Source organism: Staurois parvus, unplaced genomic scaffold (genome assembly GCF_062004578.1).
Source record: "Staurois parvus isolate SC_StPar_1 unplaced genomic scaffold, SC_StPar_1.0 ptg000441l, whole genome shotgun sequence".
NCBI classification, from domain to species: Eukaryota; Metazoa; Chordata; class Amphibia; order Anura; family Ranidae; genus Staurois; species Staurois parvus.
The window spans coordinates 1,911,762-1,926,785 of NW_028318237.1; the positions used below are offsets into that span (position 1 = coordinate 1,911,762).

The following is a 15,024-nucleotide window of genomic DNA, read 5'->3' on the forward strand; positions in this document are numbered from 1 at the left end:
GGGTAGAAGTGCCCGGTAGGCAGGAAGGGGGTATAAGTGCCCGGTAGGCAGGAAAGGGGGTATAAGTGCCCTGTAGGCAGGAAAGGGGGTAGAAGTGCCCTGTAGGCAGGAAGGGGGTATAAGTGCCCGGTAGGCTAGTGGTTAAATACAGCAGAGAAAAATCAGGATTCCCTCACTACCAATTCTTCCTGTACCTCTCAGAACTGGATGGAGAGAATTTTGTGTTTTTTTTTTTTTGTTTTTTTTTAATAAACATGTTCGACTTACCTGCTCTGTGTAATGTTTTTGTACAAATCAGCCCTGATTTTCCTCTTCTGGGGTCACCAGCACTCCTGGATCCTCCCCCCTTCTGGGTGCCCTCCCCCATAGCAAGTGGCTTGCTATGGGGGCAGTCATGTGGGCTGAATCCCAAGCCAAGCTGTGTGTCCTTTTGGCGCACACAGCACTGCTTGGCCCCCCTCCCATGCTCTCCTCACAGACTGCAGCAGGAGCCAATGTCCAGTGAGAGCAAAGAGAGCTGCTGTTCTCGTGCACAGTGCTGAATTGAGATCGGGCTCAGGTACAAGGTTGGACAAAATTATGGAGACACCAATAATAAAAAAAAGTTGCCCAATATGGTGTTGGACCGCCTTTGGCAGCCAAGATGGCCTGTATTTATTACAGGTACTTATATAGCATAGTGTGTGTGTGTGTGTGTATATAATTACATTCACATCAGTCCCTAACCCTCAAGGGGCGTACAATCTAAGGTCCCTAACTCACATTCATACATACACATACTAGGGACAATTTAGACAGGAGCCAATTAACCTACCAGCATGTCTTTGAAGTATGGGAGGAAACCGGAGTATTCAGAGGAAACCCACACAGTGAGAACATGCAAACTCCAGGCAGCTGGTGCCGTGGTTGGGATTTGAACCAACGACCCTAGTACTGCCAGGCGGAAGTGCTAACTGTTTAGTCACTGTGCTGCCCAATTCTCCTGGGAATTGACCAATATAAGTCTTGGATGGTGGAGAATTAAATCTGATGGCACTCTTCATGCAAAAATCGTTTCAGTGCTTGCAGAGATGCTGGAGATGGAAAACGAGCCCATGACTCTGTATCACTAGCAGCACTCGCAGTGAATGACCAAAAAGTAAGGCTTCCTATCTGTTAGCTAGGTGTCTCATCACATAGCGGAAGGAAAAGAACTTTACATCACTTCTGCTTTCAGTGTGAAAAATTTTGTCATTTTCACACCTGCAAATGTTTCCATATTTTTTGTCCAACCCCTGAAAGTATAACAGGAGGGCAGCAGAACACGTTTCTTACTTAAATGCAGAGAATTCAGAATAAAAAAAAAATACTTTTTTTCCTTTACAACCACTTTAATTTTAAAAGATGATTATTTATCATGCTGCTGTTCTGTTCTTTGACATTTCAGAATTTTTACACACAAGTTATTGATAAATCCACGTCAATGTTTTCTAGGAGCTGAAACTCTCCTCTCCAGATGTTGCACTCTCATTCACCGCTCTCATCGATGGCTACTTCAGGCTGACTGCAGATGCCCATCACTATCTGTGCACTGATGTCGCCCCACCATTAATAGTCCAGAACATAATGAACGGCTGTCATGGACCTGTTTGGTAAGTTCAGGGGTGTCCCTAGGGTTGGTGTCACTCGGTGCAATAACACTTGGTGACACCCCTTCCGACGATCCCCGCATAATGGATTGGATCCGTGGATTGAGCATAATGGATCGGAGTCCGATCCATTATGCTCCCCAATCCGCAGATCCGATCCATTCTGCGGGGACTGTCGGCATACAACCTATACGGGGTGACACCAGACCCGCTCCACGAAAAGTTGTAAAGCAAGCCGATGATCCCTGCAGGATGGATCGGATCTGCAGATTGGGGAGCATGATGGATCAGAATCCGATCCGTTATGCCTAATCCGCAGATCCGATCCATCCTGCAGGGATCATCGGGGATCATGTGTGTATGTGTATATATATTAAGATCCTGTGCTCAGGTGAAAAAACATTCCATGTGATAATTAAGGAGGAGCCGTACGCCGTGACGTCACGCCGCCGGAGCCTCACAAAGGTCCGACGGCCATCTTTGATTTTGGCTGGTCAGTGTGATTTACTCCACAACTCTGCTTTTATGTATATTTCTCCAGGTGGATGACATTTTTTTTGCACTTTTTGAATGTATATACTGTCATGTTCGGGTTTGTTCCAGTATTGTATGCGATTTTATTTTGTATCTCTTGCAGCACGGAGTACGCTGTGAACAAGCTGCGACACGAAGGCAATGAGGAAGGGATGTATGTCCTCAGGTGGAGCTGCACTGACTTCAATCACATCCTAATGACTGTGGCCTGTTCCAAAATATCTAAGGTATGAAGTGACGATGTAAGGTAGGCGATATTTCCTTTCCAAGCTGGCCGTAGATGGATCAGCAGGGTCTGAATGAATTTTGATCAGTGTGTGGCCTTCTCTGTTCCATCAGAAGCCAATCAAATAAATTGGGAAACCTTTGCCAGCCAGTGGCTGCAGCCACTGATCCGTGTATTCTGATAGGGACGAGACGCACAGAATACAATGTCCTGATGTGTAGATTCCTCCCATCTACCTCACTTGTTTGGATGGAGGAATCTGAACCAAAAATGACTTGTTTACAGCCAGCTTTAAAGTTATTGTAAACCTTTTTTTTTTTTTTCTTCTAAAATAACCAATGTTATACATACATGCTCTGTTCAATGGTTTTGCACAGAGCAGCCCCAATCCTACTCTTCTTGATCCCCCTGCTGATAGTACTGGCTCCTCCCCTCTGTCCATTGACACACACAGCCTCAGCTCAGCCCCGCCCCTTGCTCTGTGCTCACTGGCTGTGATTGACAACAGCAGGAGCTAATGGCTCCCTCTGCTGCTGCTTTGTCCAGTGAAAAGTATGAGACGTTGCCCTCATGCACTTCCTGTGATGAAATGTCAGGGACGGGGCTGAGTGACGTCATCACGCCGGATGTCCGAGTTTGGCCATTTTGCTTGCTTTTATTACAGATGGACGTTTATCCTTAAGGGAGTAATATATGTTAATGAAACAGCTGATTATTCCTGTGCACTGGCGTAGTTCAATGTGTTTGTGTAGTATTTGTTTTTTGTATCCGTCAATAAAGCTAATGGCTCCCTCTGCTGCTGCTTTATCCAGTGAGAAGAGCGAGGCTTTCCCCTCATGCACTTCCTGTGAGGAAGTCCTGCATCTTGTAATGAAATGTCAGGGGCGGGGCTCCGTGACGTCATCACGCTGGAAGTCCCAGTTTGGCCATTTTTCTTGCTTTTATTACAGATGGATGTTAATCCTTAAGGGAGTAATATATGTTAATGAAACAGGTGATTATTCCTGTGCACTGGCGTAGTTCAATGTGTTTGTGTTTTTGTTTTTTTTTTTATTGGTCAATACATTTTATATACCTTGAGATATTACACTATGGTAGTTTTTCTATTCCCATTCCTCTTTTGAACTGGCTGCTCCCTGAGATGCTGAGTGGCTGAAAGGACTGTTGGTGTTGCTGGTGAAGAGTGGAATGATTATAACCCATAGTATTGGGAAAGTTCATATTGGCTTTACCTTCAGTGTGGGTCACTATTGGAGGGAAGCGGCAGCATTGAAAGGTGAAGGCACGCGGTGGTGCAGCACGTGGATATTTTCTGATTTGCGCACACTTATTACACAAATATATGGACACTGGATTTGTTTTGAGTTTATTCTCATCAAGAGTCGTTTTTAAAGGACTTCAGGGACTTGGTTTTCACTTATATTTTTTCAGCGGGTTACGTTGTCACATTTTCTGTGGATTTTACGATTTCATTATTATTTTATTATGGTCAATATTTTGTATAATAATGTTTCTGCTCATATATTTATTTAGTATGATTGTATTTTTATAGATTTATTTGATCTTTTGGTTGTGCAGCACTTTCTGGTATTATATATTATTGATGTGGAAACAAATGACAGTTGCTAGCAGCAACGCATATATCTAATTTTGGATTTTTTGACACTGTATTTACTAATCTTACTGGCTAACGCTGGATTTTGTTTGGGCGCGTAATAAAGGAAACCTACCTGTCTGCTTGCAGTCTGCTTTGGTATGCACACTTAGGCAGGCCATAGACGGGCCATTCATCGGCTGAATTTTCTGCTGATAAACGAAAAATCGGTCGTTGTTGGCAGCGATGCTGCCGCCAATGTCCACGAAAAATGGCCGTTTTTTGTGGATTTTCCAGCATGACTGATAATAGTATACGAGAAGATCCGCAAAAAATGGCCGATGGTATTGCCCCACTAACGGCGTGAATATCGGCCGATTTTTCGTGCGGGCGATTTTTCGTACGACCCGTCCATGGCCTGCATTAGGGCTCATGTACACGGGGCGTTTGGAAAACTCTTCTGAACGATGGAAACTGACTGCTGGAAAACGTAGGTAAAAAAATGTCGGTTTAGGTGCGTTTGCATACCGCATTTATGTGCGTTTGCGTATAAAAGCGTTTTTAAAAGCTAACCTAAGGAGATCTTCCCAAATGCCCAGAATGCACTGATAAATAGTAAATAATTGACTATTTCAGACATTTTGAGGAAAATGGAACAGAAGCAGAGAGAGCAGTATGTGTTGAGATGACCTGTCTTTTCTGGTTGTATTCACTATAGATCCCATCATGAGCATAATGCGGCGCGTTCTACCATTGTTTCCTTCATGCGAAACCTGGAACTGACTGCGCTGGTGTACCGGGTCCATTTGAATACATGGAAAACGCTTTCTGATGATGAAAAAAGGCTCTGGACAGCATGTGGATATGGAACAGTTACAAAAACACTTCTAAAAGCAAACGCTTGTAAATGCGGTTAACGGCGTTTACAAGCATTTGGCATTTGAAACGCCGGTAAAATTTACTCCTGAATGCAAATTTGGTGCATTCAAAAAAACGACTGTAAACTCAACTACGTGTAAACGACTGTAAACTACATAGTGTGCATGGGCACATAGGAAAACATTAGAGAGAGTTCAGGGGCTGCTGAAAAAAAACGCTGAACAGCTCATGAACGTCCGTTTAGGAGCTGCAGTGGTACATGAGCCCTTAGCTGTGTAGGTTCAGCTCCGTTTACATTCCGGCACAGTGCCTGTATGGTGGGATTACTGCTCATGTGCAGAACTGACACCTGACAGCCCAGAACCTGGAAGAAGCCAGTAAAGGATGTCGGACTATTGAAGGTAAGGCAAGTTATCGCTGCATATATCAAATGGAAGCTGCATTCAACCATGTATCATGGAGCAAAACAAAGTACTGCTTTCCTATTAACAAATGGTGAACGTTCTTCTCTTCTTTCTTTTAGTATGAATCCAAGACTCTGAAGCAGTACAAGAACTTTCAGATCGAAGTGAAGGACAAGTCGTACTGTTTGCTGGGATCAGACCGTACTTTTGAGACCCTTAAACAACTCATGGAGCACTTAAAGGGCCAGGTGCTGAGAACGGATGATGTCAGCTTCACTTTAAAGAGGTGCTGTCTTCCCAAGCCTAGAGGTAAGCAATGAGGGCTTGTTCACACTAGATTCTATGCCTTTTTACCCCATTTTTAGAAGCAAAAAAACACAAAGGAAAAATACATTGATTTTAATAGGACCTGTAAAAGAAATTCATTGTATTAGTGTGTTGAGAGTCCATTTTTTTAATAATGTAAGTGTGACACAGTTACAGCATTAAACAGAGACATAATGCTATCTAAATGCTTCAGTGGTGTGTGCTGAATGAAGCTTTTTATTTATGGCTAACCTAGTGATCACATGATCGGTAACAAGTCTTAAGGTGGGAATACACGATTAGAAAATCGTCCGATCGGTCAGCCGACGAGAGAGGCGTTTGTTCGTTGGTCGAAATCATGGCCCACATTAAACAATCTAAAAAAATCATTCGGGCAATACTTAGTGTTGACGTCTTCCGTACAAGTGGAAGTGATGCGGTGTGCGTGTGACCTTGTAGCCACGCCCTTCCGGCCAGAACGATCGATATACACAACGATTACCAGCAATGAGTATAATATCGTTTATTACATGACCTATATACATAAATAGTGATACATAAAATATAATCTGCAGAATTCTGGTTTTATCATCTCATTAGGCCGATCTACTTTTAACATTTTGGATTTATCGTTCGTGTTTACGAAGATTCCTTGGACATAAACATCTTCTGTTTCCGCTCAAGCCTGATAGCGCTTGATAGATTTTTTTCGTACGACCGTCATACCACCGCATAGAAAATTGGTTGTTTGTGTGCGGAACAACAATATTTTTCACTGTTGTTGAACCAGATTTTTTCTTTCACAATATCGTTATCGGTTAAAACATCCTGCTCATCAACGAAGAGAAAATCGTTCGATCAGTGGTCCCGCTAAATTTTTAGCCCAAATTTCGTATCGTGTGTACGGGGCATTAGGCTGCATTCACATGCATTTAGCCACGGTGCAAATCAACAAAGTGTATCCAGCCACGATCACTGAAGGTAATTGCTGGCTGTGCCAACACTCACAACTAGCTGCAGCTGACAACAGCCTGTCATTGTATTGTACACGCTCATCAGTCACAGCTATCCGAACACAGTTGTCAATCCCAGCCATAGGAATCAGATTCATGCTGCTGGAATTCGCAGTGTGTCAAAACGTCCATGCGCATGCAGCCTTATTGGTGCCAAATTGTTAAAGTGATCTTAAAGTTTGCCAAAAAAAAAAATTTAAAAATGTACCCCCTGCAGGTTTTTGCTATAATGTACTAGTATACCACATCCTACCACATTATGGCAGAATTACATGCTGAACAGAGCCCCCCAGTGCTGCGCTGACGCTGTTCCTGCTGAACCCAACAATTCCATCTTCACCCGGTCTTCCTTCCAGGTTCTTTGTTGAATGGCCTGGCTGCCATAACGTCACTCCCTCGTATTTGCACGTAAGGCACATCACCATAGCACAGACCGGGTGCCTTCAATGTAGTCTGAGCTACACATGTGCAGCTCAGACCACATTACTGTAGGATATTGTAGATATTGAGATAGATCTATAGATAGAGATATCTAGATATAGATATATAGATACAGAGAGGTAGATACAGAGAGGTAGATACAGAGAGGTAGATACAGAGAGGTAGATACAGAGAGGTAGATACAGAGAGGTAGATACAGAGAGGTAGATACAGAGAGGTAGATACAGAGAGGTAGATACAGAGAGAGAGAGAGAGATATTTGTGTTCTCACGTTATTGACCAGGCCAGCATATGACTGGGCTAGATGTATTTTGCACAACAAAAGGATAGCCAAAGACTCTTTGCTATGTTGATTTTATGCAATATCTCATTGGCCAACATTTCAAAGGAGGTAATTTGCAAACTTGCAAGGGTGATAAAATGCAGATTGCTCAGTCAGACTTGAAAGGACTTAGCCATCATCTACTATCTAATAACATGAAAAGGGGGTGCTAATTATGGTAAATAGCATTCTTGTTTATCTAATTAATGGTAAAAGAATGCAGTTTAGGAAATATCTAGACAACTTTTATTAGAATTTATGACTGCATCTGTCCAAGCCCAAAAGCCCATCACCCAGAAGATCAAAGGGGCTAATAAAAGTGGCCAATCAGAGTGCTTGTCATTGTACTGAATTGGGAGAATGTGCATATTAGGGAAGGTTCTTTTGGTTGAGTTGTGACAGGAGAAAGTGGGTCCTTTGAAGGTTTCTGATGATTTCATGAATACTCTAAGTATCTTGTCATCTGTCTTGTCTGTACCTCTGTTTTATGATTTGTTTCTGGGCTGAATAAATGCATCTCTCTAAAAAAGAACTGTTGGACTAGTTGCTGCGGGAAAATACATTTTATAAATATACACTTGTCATCCCTCCACATTAATAGAAGACAATTACCGCTGACAGTCCAACAGACACATTTAGGACAGGAAGGTCTCTTGTTTAAAAAACAAAACAAAACAAAAAACCTGCCTGTTGGCAGTTTTTTCAAAATTGACTTCAGTATCACTGGGATCAGAGTTCGCAGTGACAGATGGGTCTGGCAGTTATCCGCCACACACAGGGGTTGATTTACTAAAAGTGGTGCAAAATCTGGTACAGCTCTGCACAGAAACCAATCAGCTTCCAGGTTTTTTTTTGCCAAAGCTTAATTGAACAAGGTGACGTTAGAAGTGAATTGGCAACCATGCACAGCTGCACCAGATTTTGCACTCTCCAGTTTTAGTAAATTAACCCCAAAGTGTCGGCTGGTAGCTGTCAAAGGCAGAGGAGGTTAAGGACCCTATCAGATCTATACATATTCAGGAAAGTGTGGTGTTGACAGACATTACAGCTGTGCGCTTATCAAATGTGTAATTTTGAGATTTTTTTTTTCCATGGAACATGAAGGAAAAATGATAGATTCAGAGAATAGTTATGTCATGCATACATTCAGAATGCCCAATAGTGCATGATAAGCATGTTTACATGCACAGGAAAGGTGGCACATGTGAATAAGCAACCCAGGGAGTAAACTATTCTTCCCTCATCTCATATTTGTCCCTGTTAGTCATTGATAGTTCAGACAGGCATACTGTCTAATGCAGGCCATAGACGGGTCGAAAACCGGCCGTTTAAAAAAAAAAAAAAAAAAACGAAAATTCGGTCGTTCAATAGGCCAACGTTACCACCAACGTTAAAAAAAATCGTCCAATTTTGTCCCATCTACAGCTGGCATTTAATTACTTCTGTCCCTTGCAGAGAGCGCCGCTATTATATTTGACATGAAAAACTATTGCGGTTGCAACAATGTATCTATTTGTATTCATTTCGGATACAGATGTTTTTATTCAGATACAAATAGATACATTATTGCAACCGCAAGACTTTTTCATGTCAAATATAATAGCGGACTGGAATTCTTTTTCTTTCTATTTCTTTCTTCTTTCTTTTTCCTTTTTCTTTTTTCTTTCTTTTTCCTTCTTTTTCTTCCTTTTTCTTCTTGCAGGCAACGGCTCATGCGCAGATTTTTTATCAGTAAAAAGATCGGCCGATTTGCCCATCATTGCCGGGAAAATTGGCCGATCAGCAAAATCGGACGATTTTTTTCCAACTTCACCGATTTAAAAAAAAAAAAAAAGTGCCAAAACCCCGAAAAACGGCCAACCAATTAACCCATTAACGGTGCAAAAATTGGCCGATTTTTTTATTTATTTTTCTTTAGCCTGCATTAGGCAGGACTTGACAAATTTGCTTTGAATCTAGGAGCCAGGTAAAAAAGTTAGGAGCCAGTTGTTTGTTTGTTTTTTTTTTTTTTTTTTTGTAGCATAATGTGAATTGTCAGCATCCGGGACTTCACAGGATTTGCCATGCGACAATCACAGCAAAACTACACCAAGTTTTAGGTGCCACTGAAAATAATGGCACCTGAACCTGTGTTTTGCGATCACCGCAATTCTGTTGCGATCCCAGAACTTTCAGGTGTGAATGGAACCGCCCTGGTTCACACATATGCGATTCTGGATTCCTTTTGAAACTCGCAGATTTGCATAACAGGCTAGATATTTTGTGTTCCTATTGAGGTGGTTCGCATAGATGCCATCCACATGCATTGTGGTTTGAGTGCCATTATGTTAGCGTTTGTGGCGCAGCATTCCAGACTCGCAAGCGGTAGAGTGGCATGCAGAGAGTTTTCCTGGGGAAGTCCTGTGGGAGGCGACTTCCCGGGGAAGTCCTGTGGGAGGCGACTTCCCGGGGAAGTCCTGTGGGAGGCGACTTCTAGTCGCCATTGTGACCTGGCGCCTGGGACTTGGTCTAATCAACCTTTCTCAACCTTTTCAACATGGGAACCCTCGAAACAATGTTTAGATCTCAGGGAACCCCTGCTAAAAATTGCTATATCTACAACTCATGATACATTAGTTTGGTCCTTGGGAAGAATTACCCAATTACACTTGTGGTCATTGGGAAGAATTACCCCCTTACACTTGTGGTCATTGGGAAGAATTACCCCCTTACACTTGTGGTCATTGGGAAGAATTACCCCCTTACACTTGTGGTCATTGGGAAGAATTACCCCCTTACACTTGTGGTCATTGGGAAGAATTACCCCCTTACACTTGTGGTCATTGGGAAGAATTACCCCCTTACACTTGTGGTCATTGGGAAGAATTACCCCCTTACACTTGTGGTCATTGGGAAGAATTACCCCCTTACACTTGTGGTCATTGGGAAGAATTACCCCCTTACACTTGTGGTCATTGGGAAGAATTACCCCCTTACACTTGTGGTCATTGGGAAGAATTACCCCCTTACACTTGTGGTCATTGGGAAGAATTACCCCCTTACACCTGTGGTCATTGGGAAGAATTACCCCCTTACACTTGTGGTCATTGGGAAGAATTACCCCCTTACAGATAGCTAAGAAGATCAATGATGTCGGTGGGAAATTATCTGAGAGGCAAAAATTGCTTGTTCCTCAAAGAACCCCTAGCAACCTCTGGAGGAACCCTGGTTGAGAAACTCTGGTCTTAGGTCACACATGACGCAGAATCTCATAGAACAGGCTGAGACGCATCAAAAATCCATGCCTTCCACCTCCATTGTATGCCTGACAAAGATTTAGTAAAATAAATTTCAGGTTCATCCCGGTTTCTGTTTTGTAGTTCATATTGAAGGCCATTCCAATGCATTTGCTCAAAGTGAGCACAAAGTGAGAGAATCTGCCTACAACACTTGCATGATCAGTCCCAGTGTCTCTTTTCAAAACCCTGGCAACTCTTTAGACATTTGCACTAGATCACTAAAGCTGTAATGATTTGTTGAGATGACCTGCAGCCTTATCTCTAGGCCTCTGCAAACATTTGGCAGCGGTATTGAGCCAGATACATGAGTAGGGGTTGAGATATATTGAATTTCCTGTACAGGGTTATGTTGCCGTAGAGGAGAAATGTGCATTTTGGCAGTTCTAGAAGATACATCCGAACACTATAAATACTATTAGTCCAAAGGTTTGTGGATACTCCTCCAAATGATTGATTCCGGGTGTTTCCAATAAAAGGTGCTGTTAATGCAACAACATACAAGGATATTTTAGACGCTTGTGCGTTTTGCAAATTTGTGGCGATAATTTGTGGAATGCTGTTTTGGCTGTATAGATACAAATTCTTATGGGCATGCAAACATTTCATGGAAGGCTTTCCCAGAAGAGCCCCACTCTTCTGGTATATCCACAAAGGAGGGAGGTCAACTCCATATAAATGACTGTGGTTTTGGAATGGGATTTTAATCAAGTTGGTATAGGTGTGACGGTCCGTTATTTAGACTTTTAGCCACGTAGTATACAGTGCTCAGCATAAATGAGTACACCCCTTTTTTGAAAAGTAAGATTTGAATCAATATCTTAATGAATACAAGAACAGTATCCAAAATTTTGACAAAACTGATTTATAGAACATGTTTATCTCATTACATGAAAGTAAGGTTAATAATATACAAAATCTTCAGTTTTACTCAAATTAGTTGATGCAAAAATGAATCCACCGCACTACAAAAACTCCTCCTAGTATTTTGTATGACCTCCATGATTTGTAAGGACAGCACCAAGTCTTCTAGACATGGAATGACCAATTTGGTGACATATTGCAACATCGATCTTTTTCCTTTCTTCAAGAACGACCTCTTTTAGAGCCTGGATGCTGGATGGAGATGCTCAATTTGTCTCTTCAGAATTCCTCATAGGTGTTGGATTGGGTTCAGATCAGGAGACAGACTTGGCCACTGAATCGCTGTCACTCTGTTCTTCTTCAGAAATGCAGCAGTGGTCTTAGATATGTGCTTTGGATTATTGTCATGTTGGAAAAGTGCATGACAAACGGGGGCACGGAGTGATGGGAGCATCTTCTCTTTCAATATAGAGCAGTACATCTGTGAATTCATGACGCCATCAATGAAATAAAGCTCCCCAACACCAGCAGCACTCATGCAGCCCCACAGAAGGACACTGCCACCACCATGTTTCACAGTAGGCACCATGCGGTTTTCTTATTAATCTTCACCTTTGCGATGTCATACAGTTTTGAAGCCATCAGTTCCAAAACCATTTATCTTGGTCTCATCACTCCAGAGTACAGAGTCCCAGTAGTCTTCTTCTTTTTCAGCATGGGACCAGGCAAATTCTAGGTGAGCTTTTTGGTGCATGGCCTTTAGGAGAGGCTTCCTTCGTGGATGACCCCCATGCATGCCATTCCTCTGCAGTGTACACCGTATTGTGTCACGGGAAACAATCACCCCAGTTTAGATTTCTACTTCTTTAGCTAACTGCAATGAACTTGCATGGCAATTTTCTTCAACCCTTCTCATCAGAAGACGCTGTTGAAGTGTTAACTTCCGCTGACGGCCTGGACATCTCTGTGAGATGGTTGCAGTTCCATCTTTGTTAAATTTTTCCATCACATATGCTATAGTATTCTGACTAATAACTAAAGCTTTGCTGATCTTCTTGTAGCCTTCACCTTTCTTGTGTAAAGAAATTATTTTCTTTATTAGGCCTTGTGACATTTCTCTTCCATGTGGTGCCATTGCTGACAGCATGAAATGGGAGGGGTTTTCTTTAAGTAACGCTTTTATAATGAACTGTCTGCTGGAAGCCTGTTTAATGAATAATTAGACTCACCTGTAGGAAAATTCGTGTTAGCATTTTGTTGTCTAAAATTTAACTTTTGCTTCTAATGCAGGCCATACATGGGTCGAATTCTGAACAAATTTTCTTTAGAAAATCAGAAATTTAGTATTTTTTGTATTCCGATGGCGCCACCATTGATTTAGAAATTCATCCAACCAAGCCTTCAATTTCACCTCATGTTGCTACAGAAAAGAATTTTTGTGGGCAAGAATTTTCTTTTCTTTCCGGGTCACAGCTCGCACTTATTTCTTTTTCGTTTATTTCTCGCACGATTCTCCCATCATTGATTCGAAATTGATTTTTTAAAAATATCTCCAATATGTCGATTACTCAGATTCGATGGCCGCTTGAAAACTGTCCGTTTCTATAACCCACTAACAGTGCGAAATTCGAACGAAAATTTTTGCAAAAAATTTTGAAAGAAAATTCTTTTGGAATTCAACCCATGTATGGCCAGAGTATTTTGTGGTATAGTGTCCCATAAAAAATGTGGATTCTGAAAGGAAAGTAAAGGTTTTCCGACCAATCTGTTGGGGTGGACTCATTTATGCTGACCACTGTACATACAGGTCTAAATGTTAGGTACTTCAGCCTGTAATTAACCTGTAAAGGCAGCTCCCAGTTTGAGATTACTTGTGAAATGAAGTGGAGGCGGTTAGTGAATAAAATTCAGTATTGCATATAACGGCTTTGTCCTTCTGCAGAAATTTCAAATCTCCTAATTGCGACAAAGATGGCCTTGGACTGGCAACCCGTCTACCATATCAGCCAGTTGAGTTTCCATAGAATACTGAAGGATGAGATTGTACAAGTGAGTATGGGGTTTGGTTACTTTGGAAATAGTTTCTCAATTGAGATTTCTTGTATTTACAGTGCCTTGAAAAAGTATTCATACCCGCGTATGTTGTTTTTTTTTTTTTGACTGATTTTTTGATCCTATCTATTCTATAATAAAATTCTTTGTAAAAGAAAAAGTATTCATACCCCCTTGAAATTTTCCACATTATGCCATGTTACAACCAAAAACGTAAATGTTTTTTATTGGGATTTTATGCGATAGACCAACACAAAGTGGCACATAATTGTGAAATGTTAAATTGTTTTTCAAAATGTTTTTAAAAATAAACATCTGAGAAGTGTGATCTGCATTTGTTTTCAGCCCCCTTTACTCTGAAACCCCTAACTAAAATCTAGTGGAATCAACTGCCTTCAGAAGTCACCTAATTGGTAAATAGAGTCCACCTGTGTGTCAATTAATCTCAGTATAAATACAGCCCTCTGAGATTTGTTGGAGAACATTCGTGAACAAACCGCATCATGAAGGCCAAGGAACACACCAGACAGGTCAGGGATAAAGTTGTGGAGAAGATTTAGTTGCTTCTCCCTTTTTTTTTTTTTGTTTAGAACTATCCAATAAGGAGCAGCATAATGTAGTAGCCTAGAATAATTGGATGAAGTCTGCTGAGTTGATTCAACTAGTTATGGACATTGGACATGCTACACATGCCCAAATCAGTTGTATTTAAACACTTTTGACCTGTGTAGTATACCCAGCCTCTTCCTACCCTGCAGCTCTCTAGCCACATTTACTTAGGAGCAGATCCTTCCTATTTACATAGGAACAGATCCTTCTGCTTCTGACAGAACATTGTCTGCATTGTCAAGAAGATTTACAATGAAGCAATGTTATTGCTTCATTAGAACAACCCTGGTTCATTCATAGTAGCTCAAAGGAGTGACTTACCTTTTAGTTTGCCCTTCTGCCCACCTCAGGTCCACGCTGCTCACCACCACTACCATCTTCTTTTGTATCCTATCTCTGCAACCATTGGGCAGCCAGTGAAGAGCTTGCACGTTTGAGCTGCAATATCCCGCTTCCAGAGTCTGCATCTAATAAATGAGGCGGTGAATACACACCCATTCAAAAATCAGGAGGCGAAAGAAGTCTCCCCCCTAGCAAACTAAAGCCAAAACAGTTTTTTTTTAAAATTTTGGTTAACGTAACCCACTGACATTGTAATTTTTGCTATTTGTGTGCCATTGGGGAGATTTCCTTAATTTCCTGCCCTGTGGACACAACAACTATATCTTTTTGCTGCAACAATAAGAAAAAAAACTACTGAACCAGAAAAAATCCTCAGGTGGTCAGAGTAGTGTATCCATGGCTTCGTGTTCCCAGCACCAGCGATCAGTTGATTCTGGGTACCTGGTTTGCAGTGGTGCATTACTGTAGCGGTATATACCCCGTGTATGTGTTTCAGTGCAAAATATTTCAGATTAATTCATGTACATCATTGAAT

The 15,024-nt window shown here is 41.6% G+C and overlaps 1 protein-coding gene across 1 annotated transcript in view; it reads left to right on the forward strand.

Moving 5' to 3' along the window:
• The window catches only part of JAK1 (Janus kinase 1), a 180,937-nt gene that overhangs the window by 116,249 nt on the left and 49,664 nt on the right, over positions 1–15,024 (forward strand). The window contains exons 9-12 of the mRNA XM_089687961.1: positions 1,474–1,631; positions 2,266–2,389; positions 5,385–5,574; positions 13,429–13,535. Coding sequence (XP_089544087.1) covers positions 1,474–1,631; positions 2,266–2,389; positions 5,385–5,574; positions 13,429–13,535 — 579 coding nt within the window. The remainder of the gene's footprint in view (positions 1–1,473; positions 1,632–2,265; positions 2,390–5,384; positions 5,575–13,428; positions 13,536–15,024) is intronic.